This window comes from Lingula anatina, chromosome 2, assembly GCF_051362555.1.
Source record: "Lingula anatina isolate TDL-2025a chromosome 2, LinAna3.0, whole genome shotgun sequence".
NCBI classification, from domain to species: Eukaryota; Metazoa; Brachiopoda; class Lingulata; order Lingulida; family Lingulidae; genus Lingula; species Lingula anatina.
Window position 1 is genome coordinate 34765967 of NC_141768.1, and position 17426 is coordinate 34783392.

General features: G+C 35.1%; 2 protein-coding genes across 2 annotated transcripts; one reads left to right on the forward strand and one right to left on the reverse strand.

The window, feature by feature from the left end:
• Window positions 1-286: 286 nt before the first annotated feature.
• On the reverse strand, window positions 287-4683 carry LOC106172522 (uncharacterized). Its single transcript, XM_087003345.1, has 4 exons — window positions 4608-4683; window positions 2917-3134; window positions 2264-2458; window positions 287-1982 (listed from the first exon to the last, which is right to left on the reverse strand). Exons 2-4 carry the CDS (start codon window positions 3124-3126, stop codon window positions 1050-1052), a joined length of 1338 nt encoding a protein of 445 aa, XP_086859471.1. The 5' UTR covers window positions 3127-3134; window positions 4608-4683; the 3' UTR covers window positions 287-1049.
• A 1155-nt stretch (window positions 4684-5838) lies between these two features.
• LOC106171794 (mitochondrial amidoxime reducing component 2) lies at window positions 5839-17125 on the forward strand. The gene is made up of 7 exons (XM_013552299.3): window positions 5839-6102; window positions 7115-7291; window positions 14836-15010; window positions 15421-15567; window positions 15798-15859; window positions 16210-16284; window positions 16459-17125. The coding sequence occupies exons 1-7, from the start codon at window positions 5885-5887 to the stop codon at window positions 16568-16570; spliced, it is 966 nt and encodes a 321-aa protein (XP_013407753.2). The 5' UTR covers window positions 5839-5884; the 3' UTR covers window positions 16571-17125.
• The last annotated feature ends 301 nt before the right edge of the window (window positions 17126-17426 follow it).

Genomic DNA, 17426 nt, shown 5'->3' on the forward strand with positions numbered 1-17426 from the left:
AATCTGCATCATGTTAATTACTGGTTTGTTTTCAAAATGGACATCTGCGTTTTTTAATCCCCTATATCGGCATAACTATAAGCAACTGGTCCCTGAAGACAGCTTGCATTTGGAGTTGTCGTCACATTATCGCTGTCGACTTTTCGTTTTTACGTTGGGAAGTGGCTATGACCAGCCATTGTCCCAATCTGTCTCAAAATTAATCAAGTAGAGTTATATTGAGTAGATAATAGAAAATAGGACGTCTTCGTAAATACATGAAGTTAGGAATGAACAGATATGAATATAGATGATTAAACACGTTTTATTAAGAATAATTCAACAGATCGTAATATTCACGAATGCAAACGAGTCCATCAGACAAAGGCATTAGAACAGGCTTTTTCAGTCTCCCTATTCAAATCAATTAAGTATGCAAAATATCTACACACAATACATTTGTACATACAATTCGATCAAAGCCTACGGGGGTTAAACATGTCTTATAAAGCAACAAATTGAAAACAATACAATTAATTGAATACAGTTAAAACGTAATGTTGATCGCCATAGCTTTATATCAAACTAATCAAGAATCGGATCTTGACTAATAAACAAGTAAAAGGAAGTGAATTTGTATCAAAATTGTACAAGTTCTGTGATAAGCAATATAATATAAAATGGCAATGTAAAATGATATCGAAAAAACACCGAAATTAGAGATTGATTAAGAAACCGACATTGGTTGCAATGAATTTCAACATGGACGAGCGAAAGCTTAAATAAAGCAATTGTTTTGATAATGCTTATTTCGATTGCAATACTTGAAGCTTAAATTGGACATTTTAGGAAACCACCAATCTTGATCAAATAAGCTTTAAAGGAGAATTTCACTCATATGATGTACGATTATTATCTTCAAGTTGAATCTCAATCTGTGACTTGCAAATGGACTGTTTTGATAGTATATAGCCAAATATAAGTTGCGTTTTGCAATACGCACTGCAAGATTAATGGAAATATTAAATACATCTATAAGAAAAAAAAAAGAAAATGAAAAAATTAGTTACTCAGGAAAATAAAATCAGTATTGTCAATAGTTTCAAATTAGACTTCAGGATTGCCTTTCCCCAACAAAACAACGCCTTACTCCAACACCACACTTTGTTTTCTTCGATTCCATTGTCGTTATTGTTGTTGTCAGATGATCTGCCTTGAGCTTTCTTTCTGGCAGATAAAACTTCGTCGCACCGTGCTTTCATTTGACGCCTAAATTTGGATACCAAATCCTTCTTCAAGAACCCGGACGCAGTCATTGGACATTTGGCTATATAGTCTGGTACCTTTCGCGCATGCCCCAAAAGAAAGGCATAATATACCGTAATCAAGTCTGCCTTTGCTTGGGCCAGTTTCTCTGTCGGAAAGATATAACCTTTTGTGCTCTCCTCAAATTTATTTAATAAAACCCTGGAATTTTCTGGGATGTTCTCCCGCGTCCTCTTTCCAAAACGACTCATTTCGCTCGCACCCTCCATGTCGCAAAACACATTGAGTACCTGGAAAATGAGATTTTCAGAAGCAGACGACCCAATGTCTGAGTCTAATCCCCATGCAATCATTCCCTGGATGTGTGGCGCAAAGACCTTTCTTGAAATAAAACCGTCGTGCATCTTTGTGTTGACCTGTCTTATAACTGCCACGAGGTGTCCTTTTGCAAGATACACCTTTTCGATCATTTGCTGTTCGACGTCATTCCTGTTGTCTGAAGTCGTGAAGGTTTGAAGCAAATCCAAGTACTCTCCGAGAGAACTGAGGACGTGAGGGGCTTCACACTCGGCTTTTGCCATCAGCAGCTTGAAGTTATTTTCCTGGTTCGCTTTTGCTGGGTCATAATTCCAATTAAACTTCATACCTACTGGCGATCCATTTTCGTCATAAATAGCGTTGCATGCCATCAGTGAAAAGTGGTTGCCACGATATGGAAGCCCGAAATAATCATTTACCTTTTTTTCATGAAATTGGTAGAAAACAAAATCTTATTGAAAATTTCTGTATAAAATAACACAAAAAATAACCAAATCGAGACATGAAGCAATGGACAAATAAATATGCTCTATTAGGCTACTCGTGTTGCTCTGCCAGTAAAAGAAGAACTGGGTGAGAATTTCATAAAATGTCATATTTTTTAAAATAACATATAATGTTAATGATTATTATAGGTTGCTATACGCAGACTAATTATCGCGTGTAATGTAATGTCCCTTTCATTAGATGTGTGTAATACCTTTTTAAAAGGGTCCCAGAGGCAGTCCGGGAATTCGAGAGTGCTTCTTTCCCGTTCCAGGCTCGTGGTTGGTACTGTGCCCCAGCGATAGGCGTGTGCCAGGTAGCTCAGACAGGCCAGGTAGCCCGCCAACACTGGGATACACTCCCTGTCAATCAGAGACGTGATGGCAACGTCAACTTTGAACAAATCGACCTGAAAAAATATATAACTGGATAAACAATAATGAGAAAGAATGAAAGAAATAAAAAAGAAAGAAATAGAAATAGAGATACAAATAAAAGAAGGATGACAAGACATAAAAATCCTAATTATCTTGAATAAAAAATCATGAAGAACATAAAAGAGATTTTTCTGTTGTGCGTATGTTAATGTTAAAAAGAACGGTTTGAAAATCAAACGTAATTTTTACCGTTTGTATATCGAACAATAAGAACGATTATCCACTCATGATAAATAGGCATATTTTGACACCGTTTTAAGCGAGTGTGTGCGCGCGCGCGCGTGTGTGTGTGTGTGTGTGCGTGCGTGTTTGTGTGTGTTTACGTGCGTGTGAGAGAGAGAGAGAGAGAGAGAGAGAGAGAGAGTGAGAGAGAAAGTGTGATTCGCAAACTTAGCTTTGAATTTAGACAAATTACACTTATGATACTGACCCTGTCAAGTTTCTCTGTCATCCATTCCCTGAACTTCTCCGAACTGTTGAGCGTGTATAACTTCTCAGGCATTTCAAGGCAGACATCTTGGTAGGTTTGAAAACATGTAGGCCAGTCGTGAAAAACTGGCCGAGGAGGGTAACCTCCACCAAATTTATCGAAAAATGTCGGGAGGTACGCGCTGTAAGCACATTTATGCTGTGTCGCCATTGTCTTTACTGAAAAATAAAGCGTTTGAAATTATGTTGGCAACAACCCGTGCTTAAGGAGAACCTTACCGAACAATATGCTCCTCCCAAGACGTAATAATGTGAGAGAAAACTTATAACTTATGAGAACTTAATATTAAGAATACTCCTTTTTAAAATTCACATCGATGAAATCCAAATTGACAATGAAATAATGTAATTTGAAAACTCAAATACGTATTGCTATGATTAATAAAACCCCAAACAACGCTTAACGATATACCTTCAAATAAATGCATATACAGCAACTTAAAACCTTGTCTGTCAAATGTTAATTTCAAAATATAAATGTCTCTTTAAAATACTTCAATTTACATTTGTTTAGGTACATTTGTTTAGGTACGCGGTGTAAGCACTTTTTTGATGTGTCGCCATTGTTTTTCACTAAAATAAAAAGGCATTGAAATTATATTGACACGTTTCCAAGCTTAAAGTGATAACAACGCTTTGAATGGCATCCATATTTCACAATAAATGCATAGTAAACACCCCATAGAGATATAATAAATTCATTTTTAAAAACCAAAACGGCGGTTATCACAATTATACTGGAATCTGTGCTTGCCATTGGACCTCCATAGACGGCTTCCCTTATCTCTCGAGAGATTATTACAAAAAAAAAAAAAAAAAAAAAAAAAAAAAAAAAAAAAAAAAAAAAAAAAACAGGCACTAACTTCGAATGAACGGATTCATTAACCATTGCTGAGTATTGAAAAATCTTCGTTTACCCTAGGAAAATCCTTTTTTGCCAAAAATGAACAGTTGTTATCCTGTTAAGGAATATCCTACGCCACTACAAACAGGTACACTGTAGTTCTGTAATACAGCAAAATATCTTCAACCCTTTGAAGTTATCAGGACTTAACCTTTGTAAATTCTTTTTAAGTGTTTTTTTATTCATATCGATCATTGATTACAACAAAATAACATTGGTTTGAAAGCCCAAATATGCAACATTATGTTTAATAAAACATAAAACAAGAACGAACGATATAGGCCCTACCTTTAAAATGCATATGCAATGTTATAAGCAGAATCAAAACCTTGTCTTCTGTACGATAGCTAATGTAATAACCCGTAAATATCAAATTTTTATTAAAAAATCAAACCAAATTTCGCTAAAAAATATCTAGCTTACCTGTTTCGAGTCAAGACCTCTTCGACCTGTGAATGCAAGATACAGATAAGACCTTGCTTTATATAGTTTCACCACAATACTGTTGCGTGACCATAACCTACTGACCAATTTGTAAAATGCACGAATTGCGAAACCAGAAAACTGGGCCACTCCCCTGCACAATTATGAAATATGGGGCGGTTTACCCATGTGTGTCGAGTGATTTAATCATCCGCCAAATAAGCTAAAATTTTAGCATTGAGTGCTATCTGATTGAAACGGCGCCTTATGAGGTCGTGCAAAACTAAAAAAAAAAAATCACTCACAGATGTTTTGTTTTCGTTCAGGAACTGTCCAGTGTAGATCAGTCACAAGGTGTGACAAGGACTTTCCGCTGATTACGTTACATTACTACTCGATTATTATAATGAGGATACACGTGTCTTCATAACCCTTAGCGCCACCTTTGTCTACGCTTGCCGTAGTACACATTATAATTGGTATATTGTATCCTTGGTTTACCCTACCCAGCACACTGCACACAGTAGCCTGCACTGTATAGTAAGGAAAGCGTATATGAGCCACGTCGGCGATGCATGCATTTTTTGTAATATTTGCATTACCACTTCTTAGTTACTGTTGATTTCTTGTCGTATTGGATTGCTCTATGATAAACAGCAAAAATAATCGGGCAAGTCAAAAATTATGCCAATGTGTTCTTCATGATCTATGCTTACTTTTTCTGTGGAATTACCCTCGTATCATTACGGGTAGGCCTATGCTTTTTATTCGGGTGCCCAATTTTAACCCTCCCCCTTCCCACTAGTAGTTTTTTTATTTAATCTCGAGAAAAGCCGCCACAGAAATTGATTTTATTATTATTATTATTATTTTCTTTTTTGGGGGGTGGGGGGGGGGGGGTGGGGGTGGGTGGTTCGCACAATTTGATCGAGTGCTACTTGCGTGCACCCTTAGTAAATAAATAAATAAATAAATAAATAAATAAATAAATAAATAAATAAATTAAAAAAAAAAACAATGTCTCAGCTGAACACATTTACAACACTTCTGTTTGTATCAAGTCACAAAAGATTCGGTATAGTTCTATTATGAAAGATAACATTGTACATATGCCCCGATCTAAATACAAACTCCAGGTAAAATAGTTCTAAGTTTTTGCATTCAAATGATGGAACAATTGGCTGTCAGATTGTTTAAAAAAGTAAATAGGGCTTACATAAGATGTTTTTTTTAAATTGCTTAAGAAGGCAAGAAGTGTAAATTTGCATGTGCAAACATGGGATGTTTTTATTGGCCATATGGAATATGTTCTAATCACTTTTCCTTTATCTCTTATTGTTTATAACTTATATAAAGTGTTAAATGTTTATCTATTTTATCATCATTATCTTTCAAATCCGCCCAAAGCTCAGTAGAGTTTGAGTTTTATAGTGTGTGCTATATAACGAAAAATTAAGTTGACTTATGATTTGTATTTCGCGTCCAAGTCTCAAGGTAAAAAAAATGCTCTGTGGTGGGGGGAAACCACCTCGCGCATGCGCACAACATTAAAAAGAAAGTTCGCTATCAGGAGCAACTGCTCATGGACGGCGGGGACGTAACCGTGTTCGCTGGCATTCTTTCTGTCAGCCTTGCTAAATATGTCTTTGCATGGTGGGCCCAACGCAGTTCTCAGAACTTCAAGCTAGTTGGAAGAGTTTCTGGTTTGTACCTTCACCCAGTTAAGTCCTGTAAAGGGATTGACTTGCTCGGTGCAGAATGCACAAAGTTGGGCCTGAAGGTCGGCGATGTTGGGGACAGGTAAAGTAAATAAGCCCGATACGGCAAAATAACCTAGATCCTTAGTATGTAAATAAAGCCATGTTGTCCATAGGCAATTGACAGTAGTAATAGACTGCGGTAAAGGTTTAACAGTGAGTTTGTTGGGGTGGGGTGGGGCGGGGGCTTGGATGAGAATCTTTTCGAAAGGGGGATTTTTATATAAACGGACCCGTAGACTACTAGTAGGCCCTACCGTTTAGCATTTAGCGGGGATGTCACAAGAACAGTTATTTTAACGTTTGTGTACAACTTGGGACGATCCTCTAGATCTCCATAAATCAGCATTTTTAAAGAATTCATAACATGCTACAAAAATGTATAGTTTTGCCATTTTTATCAGGCTGATGCATCTAAAATACTTCTACATGCAACATATGTTTAGGATTGATTTGCAAGATAAATGAGGGAACATATCGAATAGTATTCTAAGAACAGTTTTTCACTTGAAGGATCATAAACAGACAATCTGTATGCAGGCCAGTTATTCTTATTAAGATTTGTGTTTCCAAAACTTTAGTAAAAAAACTGTTCAAACTGATTGCCAAAAGCATGAATATAAAAATTTGGATACAGCTGGATTAAATTAAAATGTAACAGAATTTGTGAAGTTCTTTTTGGGTAAGTATAGAGCAATTTTTTTTCTAAACGCTGCGCTTGATGTAATATTTACATTGCACCTTAATGAGCTGATATTGCTTGTAAAGCATTTCATTCCCCGTCCCACATCAGTTATTTGTTTGAGAACTCCATGCATGTAAGAAAACATCAGCAATGAGATCAAAGAAGGAGAAACAAACACACTTTAACATCAAAATTCAAAATCAATAATAGAAGAACAAACATCTCAAGAAGCAAGTGTACTAGTAGGTAGAGATTTGGCACTACAAGTAAAATTTATTAAACAGCTCAGAAGTATATTATTTACTTAACAGTGGAGAAAAAACTGATTATAAATACCAAATGGAATTTTCATTATTTCTCTTTTTCTTAGGCAGTGGATGGTAATCAGAAAGGATGAGACGTTTGTCAGCATAAGAGAGGAACCATCTATGGTCTTTATAGAGGTCAGCATCCAGGGCGATTGTTTGCATCTTGATGCTCCGGGAATGGAGACACTGAAAGTGCCTGTTCATATGCCATTGAATACCACAGACATCAGGAACTGCATGTAATTATGAAATCTGTATGGAATCAACCATAAATCAGCACGATTTAAGATGATCTTGAATGACCATTTTTGAATTAAGGAGTGGGAATAGGGTGCAATAGACAAAAACAAAATGTTATTTTTGCCAAATTATTTGTATTATAATTTTTGAAATACCATTATTGTACCACCAGCGTTAGCGCTGGCGGTACACATGGTTTCGGTCTCGTCCGGATCGTTCCGCCGGCTCCGCCGGCTCCGCCGGTTCCGCCGGCTCCGCCGGCTCCGCCGGACGGCTACCGTTACCGCTTCTCCTCCTAGACGGTAAGGCCCCCCATACCCATCTCATGGATTTAGGTCACCTATAATCTCAACTCGTTCCACGTAAAATTTGGGCTTTGTCGGTATTGGGGTCTGGGTGTGGCACTCATTGCAATGCACCCTTGTCTAAAAATGGCAAAATTAAATGCTAATTATCTACCCTACGGAAGGAGTTATGGGAAAAATTTCTATAGACGGCTTTCCAAAAGTCATATGTGTAGATTTCAAATATACCCTTGGATTTGACCTTTGACCTTTACTTCAAGGTCAAATGGGCCAAAATTTTCAAAAAAATGAAATTTTTTACGAAAAAAAAATTTTTTGCCCTGTTATTCAGACACCACACAGACTTAACCAATAATATTATTGGAAAGTGTTACCCTTCAGGTCATCTTTCATCTCCATGAATTTAGGGTCAATCGGTGCATTTTCACGGGAGTAGCGGCCATGAGATACCGAAACTGAAAACTGTCTCTAATTCGGGAACCGTTAATGCTAGAGACCCATTCTTTTTTGCATTTTGTAGAGCATGTAAAGCCCAACACTGTAGGTGGTCTCGGTTTTTTTGTATATCATACGGTTTTCGAGTTACGCTGTATCAAAAAGTACATATTGGTGGTAAAAGCAAAATGTGCAGTACGGTAATGGATAATAAATTTTGAACTCTGGAAAAATAAAACATTAGGCTTGGCAAAGCAGACAACTTGTGTTCAAAAATGACATAATTTCATCAAATTTGAACTTCTGAAACTTCAGAGCACCTCCTATTTCAAGAATTTTGACCAAAATGACATTTTCTTTATTTTAATTAATTTTTTCTGTACGAAATTTAAGGCACATTATGGTAACTCCAAAATTATAGCATTTAGTCCCTTATATCTCCAAAACTGGCAGAGATAGGTCTATAGTTACTATTGAAGTTGGATAGGAAGTCATATACTGGCAATCTATATGTGACCTTAAAATTGACCTTTGACCTACTTTTCACCATGAACTGAACTTTGCAAATTTTTCTTCCCTTTTATCTCCAAAACTGGCAGAGATAGGCCCATAGTTACTATTGAACTTGAATAGGAAGTCATATACTGGCAATCTATATGTGACCTTAAAATTGACCTTTGACCTACTTTTCACCATAAACTGAACTTTGCAAATTTTGCTTTCCTTTTATCTCCAAAACTGGCTGAGATAGGTCCGTAGTTACTATTGAACTTGAATAGGAAGTCATATACTGGCAATCTAAATGTGACCTTAAAATTGACCTTTGACCTACTTTTCACCATAAACTGAACTTTGCAAAATTTGCTTCCGTTTTATCTCCAAAACTGGCAGAGATAGGTCCATAGTTACTATTGAACTTGAATAGGAAGTCATATACTGGCAATCTAAATGTGACCTTAAAATTGACCTTTGACCTACTTTTCACCATGAACTGAACTTTGCAAATTTTGCTTCCCTTTTATCTCCAAAACTGGCAGAGATAGGTCCATAGTTACTACTGAACTTGAATAGGAAGTCATATACTGGCAATTAAATGTGACCTTAAAATTGACCTTTGACCTACTTTTCACCATGAACTGAACTTTGCATGTAAAGCCCAATACTGGAGGTGGTCTCGGGTTTTTTTGTATTCCATACGGTTTTCGAGTTACGCTGTATCAAAAAGTACATATTGGTGGTAAAAGCAAAATGTGCAGTACGGTAATGGATAATAAATTTTGAACTCTGGAAAAATAAAACATAAGGCTTGGCAAAGCAGACAATGTGTTCAAAAATGACATTATTTCATCAAACTTGAACTTCTGAAACTTCAGAGCACCTCCTATTTCAAGAATTTTGACCAAAATGACATTTTCTTTATTTTAATTAATTTTTTCTGTACGAAATTTAAGGCACATTATGGTAACTCCAAAATTATAACATTTAGTCCCTTATATTTCCAAAACTGGCAGAGATAGGTCCATAGTTACTATTGAACTTGAATAGGAAGTCATATACTGGCAATCTAAATGTGACCTTAAAATTGACCTTTGACCTACTTTTCACCATGAACTGAACTTTGCAAATTTTGCTTCCCTTTTATCTCCAAAACTGGCAGAGATAGGTCCATAGTTACTATTGAACTTGAATAGGAAGTCATATACTGGCAATCTAAATGTGACCTTAAAATTGACCTTTGACTTACTTTTCACCATGAACTGAACTTTGCAAATTTTGCTTCCCTTTTATCTCCAAAACTGGCAGAGATAGGTCCATAGTTACTATTGAACTTGAATAGGAAGTCATATACTGGCAATATAAATGTGACCTTAAAATTGACCTTTGACCTACTTTTCACCATGAACTGATAGGTCCATAGTTACTATTGAACTTGAATAGGAAGTCCTATACTGGCAATCTAAATGTGACCTTAAAATTGACCTTTGACCTACTTTTCACCATGAACTGAACTTTGCAAATTTTGCTTTCCTTTTATCTCCAAAACTGGCTGAGATAGGTCTGTAGTTACTATTGAACTTGAATAGGAAGTCATATACTGGCAATTTAAATGTGACCTTAAAATTGACCTTTGACCTACTTTTCACCATAAACTGAACTTTGCAAAATTTGCTTCCGTTTTATCTCCAAAACTGGCAGAGATAGGTCCATAGTTACTATTGAACTTGAATAGGAAGTCATATACTGGCAATCTAAATGTGACCTTAAAATTGACCTTTGACCTACTTTTCACCATGAACTGAACTTTGCAAATTTTGCTTCTCTTTTATCTCCAAAACTGGCAGAGATAGGTCCATAGTTACTACTGAACTTGAATAGGAAGTCATATACTGGCAATTAAATGTGACCTTAAAATTGACCTTTGACCTACTTTTCACCATGAACTGAACTTTGCATGTAAAGCCCAATACTGGAGGTGGTCTCGGGTTTTTTTGTATTCCATACGGTTTTCGAGTTACGCTGTATCAAAAAGTACATATTGGTGGTAAAAGCAAAATGTGCAGTACGGTAATGGATAATAAATTTTGAACTCTGGAAAAATAAAACATAAGGCTTGGCAAAGCAGACAACTTGTGTTCAAAAATGACATTATTTCATCAAACTTGAACTTCTGAAACTTCAGAGCACCTCCTATTTCAAGAATTTTGACCAAAATGACATTTTCTTTATTTTAATTAATTTTTTCTGTACGAAATTTAAGGCACATTATGGTAACTCCAAAATTATAACATTTAGTCCCTTATATCTCCAAAACTGGCAGAGATAGGTCCATAGTTACTATTGAACTTGAATAGGAAGTCATATACTGGCAATCTAAATGTGACCTTAAAATTGACCTTTGACCTACTTTTCACCATGAACTGAACTTTGCAAATTTTGCTTCCCTTTTATCTCCAAAACTGGCAGAGATAGGTCCATAGTTACTATTGAACTTGAATAGGAAGTCATATACTGGCAATCTAAATGTGACCTTAAAATTGACCTTTGACCTACTTTTCACCATGAACTGAACTTTGCATGTAAAGCCCAATACTGGAGGTGGTCTCGGTTTTTTTGTATTCCATACGGTTTTCGAGTTACGCTGTATCAAAAAGTACATATTGGTGGTAAAAGCAAAATGTGCAGTACGGTAATGGATAATAAATTTTGAACTCTGGAAAAATAAAACATAAGGCTTGGCAAAGCAGACAACTTGTGTTCAAAAATGACATTATTTCATCAAACTTGAACTTCTGAAACTTCAGAGCACCTCCTATTTCAAGAATTTTGACCAAAATGACATTTTCTTTATTTTAATTAATTTTTTCTGTACGAAATTTAAGGCACATTATGGTAACTCCAAAATTATAACATTTAGTCCCTTATATCTCCAAAACTGGCAGAGATAGGTTCATAGTTACTATTGAACTTGAATAGGAAGTCATATACTGGCAATCTAAATGTGACCTTAAAATTGACCTTTGACCTACTTTTCACCATGAACTGAACTTTGCAAATTTTGCTTCCCTTTTATCTCCAAAACTGGCAGAGATAGGTCCATAGTTACTATTGAAATTGAATAGGAAGTCATATACTGGCAATCTAAATGTGACCTTAAAATTGACCTATGACCTACTTTTCACCATGAACTGAACTTTGCAAATTTTGCTTCCCTTTTATCTCCAAAACTGGCAGAGATAGGTCCATAGTTACTATTGAACTTGAATAGGAAGTCATATACTGGCAATCTAAATGTGACCTTAAAATTGACCTTTGACCTACTTTTCACCATGAACTTAACTTTGCAAATTTTGCTTCCCTTTTATCTCCAAAACTGGCAGAGATAGGTCCATAGTTACTATTGAACTTGAATAGGAAGTCATATACTGGCAATATAAATGTGACCTTAAAATTGACCTTTGACCTACTTTTCACCATGAACTGAACTTTGCATGTAAAGCCCAATACTGGAGGTGGTCTCGGTTTTTTTGTATTCCATACGGTTTTCGAGTTACGCTGTATCAAAAAGTACATATTAGTGGTAAAAGCAAAATGTGCAGTACGGTAATGGATAATAAATTTTGAACTCTGGAAAAATAAAACATAAGGCTTGGCAAAGCAGACAACTTGTGTTCAAAAATGACATTATTTCATCAAACTTGAACTTCTGAAACTTCAGAGCACCTCCTATTTCAAGAATTTTGACCAAAATGACATTTTCTTTATTTTAATTAATTTTTTCTGTACGAAATTTAAGGCACATTATGGTAACTCCAAAATTATAACATTTAGTCCCTTATATCTCCAAAACTGGCAGAGATAGGTCCATAGTTACTATTGAACTTGAATAGGAAGTCATATACTGGCAATCTAAATGTGACCTTAAAATTGACCTTTGACCTACTTTTCACCATGAACTGAACTTTGCAAATTTTGCTTCCCTTTTATCTCCAAAACTGGCAGAGATAGGTCCATAGTTACTATTGAACTTGAATAGGAAGTCATATACTGGCAATCTAAATGTGACCTTAAAATTGACCTTTGACCTACTTTTCACCATGAACTGAACTTTGCATGTAAAGCCCAATACTGGAGGTGGTCTCGGTTTTTTTGTATTCCATACGGTTTTCGAGTTACGCTGTATCAAAAAGTACATATTGGTGGTAAAAGCAAAATGTGCAGTACGGTAATGGATAATAAATTTTGAACTCTGGAAAAATAAAACATAAGGCTTGGCAAAGCAGACAACTTGTGTTCAAAAATGACATTATTTCATCAAACTTGAACTTCTGAAACTTCAGAGCACCTCCTATTTCAAGAATTTTGACCAAAATGACATTTTCTTTATTTTAATTAATTTTTTCTGTACGAAATTTAAGGCACATTATGGTAACTCCAAAATTATAACATTTAGTCCCTTATATCTCCAAAACTGGCAGAGATAGGTTCATAGTTACTATTGAACTTGAATAGGAAGTCATATACTGGCAATCTAAATGTGACCTTAAAATTGACCTTTGACCTACTTTTCACCATGAACTGAACTTTGCAAATTTTGCTTCCCTTTTATCTCCAAAACTGGCAGAGATAGGTCCATAGTTACTATTGAAATTGAATAGGAAGTCATATACTGGCAATCTAAATGTGACCTTAAAATTGACCTTTGACCTACTTTTCACCATGAACTGAACTTTGCAAATTTTGCTTCCCTTTTATCTCCAAAACTGGCAGAGATAGGTCCATAGTTACTATTGAACTTGAATAGGAAGTCATATACTGGCAATCTAAATGTGACCTTAAAATTGACCTTTGACCTACTTTTCACCATGAACTTAACTTTGCAAATTTTGCTTCCCTTTTATCTCCAAAACTGGCAGAGATAGGTCCATAGTTACTATTGAACTTGAATAGGAAGTCATATACTGGCAATATAAATGTGACCTTAAAATTGACCTTTGACCTACTTTTCACCATGAACTGAACTTTGCATGTAAAGCCCAATACTGGAGGTGGTCTCGGTTTTTTTGTATTCCATACGGTTTTCGAGTTACGCTGTATCAAAAAGTACATATTAGTGGTAAAAGCAAAATGTGCAGTACGGTAATGGATAATAAATTTTGAACTCTGGAAAAATAAAACATAAGGCTTGGCAAAGCAGACAACTTGTGTTCAAAAATGACATTATTTCATCAAACTTGAACTTCTGAAACTTCAGAGCACCTCCTATTTCAAGAATTTTGACCAAAATGACATTTTCTTTATTTTAATTAATTTTTTCTGTACGAAATTTAAGGCACATTATGGTAACTCCAAAATAATAACATTTAGTCCCTTATATCTCCAAAATAGCAGAGATAGGTCCATAGTTACTATTGAACTTGAATAGGAAGTCATATACTGGCAATATAAATGTGACCTTAATATTGACCTTTGACCTACTTTTCACCATGAACTGAACTTTGCAAATTTTGCTTTCCTTTTATCTCCAAAACTGGCAGAGATAGGTCCATCGTTACTATTTAACTTGAATAGAAAGTCATATACTGGCAATCTAAATGTGACCTTGAAATTGACCTTTGACCTACTTTTCACCATGAACTGAATTTTGCAAATTTTGCTTCCGTTTTATCTCCAAAACTGACAGAGATAGGTCCATAGTTATTATTAAACTTGAATAGGAAGTCCTATACTGGCAATATAAGTGTGACCTTGAAATTGACCTTTGACCTACTTTTTATCATGAACTGAACTTTTTTTCTCTTTTAACTTCAAACTTGACAGAGATAGGTTCATAGTTATTCTTGAACTTGAATATGAAGTCATATACTGGCAATTTACTGTGACCTTGAAATTGACCCTTGACCTACCTTACGAAGAACTTAAATTTGATTGTACCATATATGTTTTTTGCAATAGTTTAAAAATTCTTGTTGATTGCATTTTTACAGCTTGTCAAGCACAAAACTGGTGGCTGTGTCCCTTATTTTGTGTATGTGGGGGTCTATACGAATGCGCTTGCTCCAGCTGGTGGTACAATATTCGGAGGCGGTATCGCCTCTCTGATCCTCTAGTTTTAAATTGTTTAAGATAAATAATTAGTAATAAAAAGGGAGGTACGTTACTTATTCCAGCTAAATTATTAGGTGCATAGTTGGACATCCAGTGTTAAAAAGTTTGATTTAATTTCATATTATGTAGTCAGTCTATTGATACCTGACAGTCTAGACGAATGCTGTGATTGATATAATGGCTTCTTGGTATTGTAGAATGCGGGACATGCGCTGCACAGGCTTGGACTGTGGGCAACAGGCAGCTGATTGGATGAACAGATATTTGAAGAAGGATGGAATGCGTCTTGTATACTGTCATCCAAGTTTATCCAAAAGGGAGATGAGGACCAAGAAAACTTATTTCCCTAATCGTTCAAGACCAGGTGACCAGGTAAAATATCTTTTTCATCATGAAACACATTCTAGCTGACTTATTCATTTCAGTGGTCAATTAAAGGTACTCTCCACAGCCTTGAAAGTCCTCCACAGCCATATTTACACCCTGCAAAGTTTCTCATATTCTCAATTCAGACCTTAAAGTCAATAAACCCTTTTAATAAAAGTTTTTTTGTGAAGTGTACCTATGTGTCCTTGTTATCGTTATCAGAAATTGTGACAAAGTTGTTTATCTTTTTTTTTTTTAATTTTATCGAGCACCAATTTATTATTGTTATAACTTGATGTTTAAATATAATGGAATATTCAGCAGTGAAGATCAAGTCAAATACAGTTCAGTGTTCCCTTTCATCACATGTTATCCTACAGTTTTTATTCTAAGAAGACATCACCATTGCTTTTCAGGCACTCTATCCAGACTTCAGTGCCTTCCTACTGATGTCAGAAGCTTCTGTGAAGAATGTCAACAGTAACCTGCCTGAAGGGAAAGAAGTTTACATGCGAACTTTCCGTCCAAATATAGTTGTCTCTGGTTGTCATGCCTTTGCAGAGGTAGTACTTCTTATTCTTGTTGTATCAATTATATGAAATGGGGTACCTTTCCAGCATATTTCTGTTTACTCTTTGGTGATAATCTGTGTGACAATTAAAGATGTTTATCAATGTATGTATAATATCATATATACAATGAATTTTTTTTTAAATTTAATAATTGGTATTTGTTCTTTGTGTAATATTTTGTGTGAATTTTTAAAAAATTTTAATTTTTCAAATAATTATAGGATGGTTGGCAGAGAGTTCGCATTGGAAACAACCAGTTTGTTAGGCTGAAACATTGTCAGAGGTAATGATTGGTTTTGCTATCATATGAAAAATAGAAGAAGTTAATAATTTTTAGAGCTAAAACTGCTTTTGTTATACTTCTATACTATCATTGCAGAAAATGGCTTTATAGCCTGTTAGTAGCCACGGCATTTGCTTTTAAATGAACTGAAACAAGCTAATGTGTTAATTTTAGAGGCTTCTTATAAATAGTTATTGTTACAAATGATTGAAATCCATAAGAATATGACACAAGATGAAATCAGTATATATATATATTTGGATGTGTAGTCTAAGAATGCAGGGTTTGTATAAGTAATTCACATGATCAATTTTAAAACATTTTGTGTGTGTAATTTTGTATTGTTCTAGGTGTATTATGACTACTGTGAATCCAGAAACTGGAATAAAAGATCCAGACAATGAACCACTGAAATCAATGAGCAAGTAGGTACAAACTTATGCATGAAAACCTTCATGTTTGCAATATTTGAACCAACAGATTTGTGCAAGAATATGATTGCATTTTGACGTCTCCTTTTTTTATTTTTGCTTCATTAGGATAATTTCAATATTGGCTTTTGTGAGCAAATGATTTTTTTCCGTTTCTTTATGTTCCAGATACCGCCAACATCCAGATTTTCGTACCCCTGTGCTTGGGATTAATTTAGCAGCAGATGTCTGTGGACCTATCAGCATTGGGGACCCAGTGTATGCAGTATTATCTGATTGAGTGAATCAGAATGGTGGATTTTCAAACATTTTTTATACTTGCCAAAATGTTTGCTTTTTTATAAACAGCTCACATTCCTCAAAGAGCAAAACTGTGTTTTATATACTACTGTAATTGACCTTCATTTATTAAGAGCATGCAGCTGAATATAGAGCTATTTTTTACCACTTTTACTGATGTTAACAGGGTCTTGAGAAGCACCAGCATTGGCTTGCTAGAGAAGGCAGATTTATGCCTGTTAAAACACCAGTTTGTTCAATTATTACAGTCAAGTGCCATATTATTGGAGTTATACATTTAATATTTTACAAAAGAAGTAATTATTTTGTTTGCACAAATATTTTAAACAGCATTCCAGGTAAATAAAAACTAATATGGAGGTTATAAGAAGTAATATTGTTTTAAAAGTGGAAGGTATCTGTAGTTATGTTATATAGAAGCTTTGGACACCACTGTCTTCACTGTAGAGGTATAACACATTTTGCCTTGTCTAAAATAAAGTACAATTTTTGTAATCTATGCTTAGTCTTTAAATAAAAACTGTTAAATTTGAAAGATTTCAGACTCCCAACATAAACAGCAGGTTATTATATCATTCTATTTGTTTTTAGCCATGGATTTTGAAAGTCAAACTTAGCTTATTCAATCATCACAGCCATTGTACTTGAATTGCCATTCATGAAGCCCAGTCTTTTAAATTAAACCACCTGGGATAGAATTTGTTACACAGAAACAATGAGGCAGTTCATTCTTTATCTGCCCTTGTCTCAAGGCTGTAGGTCTGTGGTTCATTTGACACTAAATTTCCACGATTGAGCAATGCTTTTAAAACAAGCCCTTGAATAAAATAAAACAA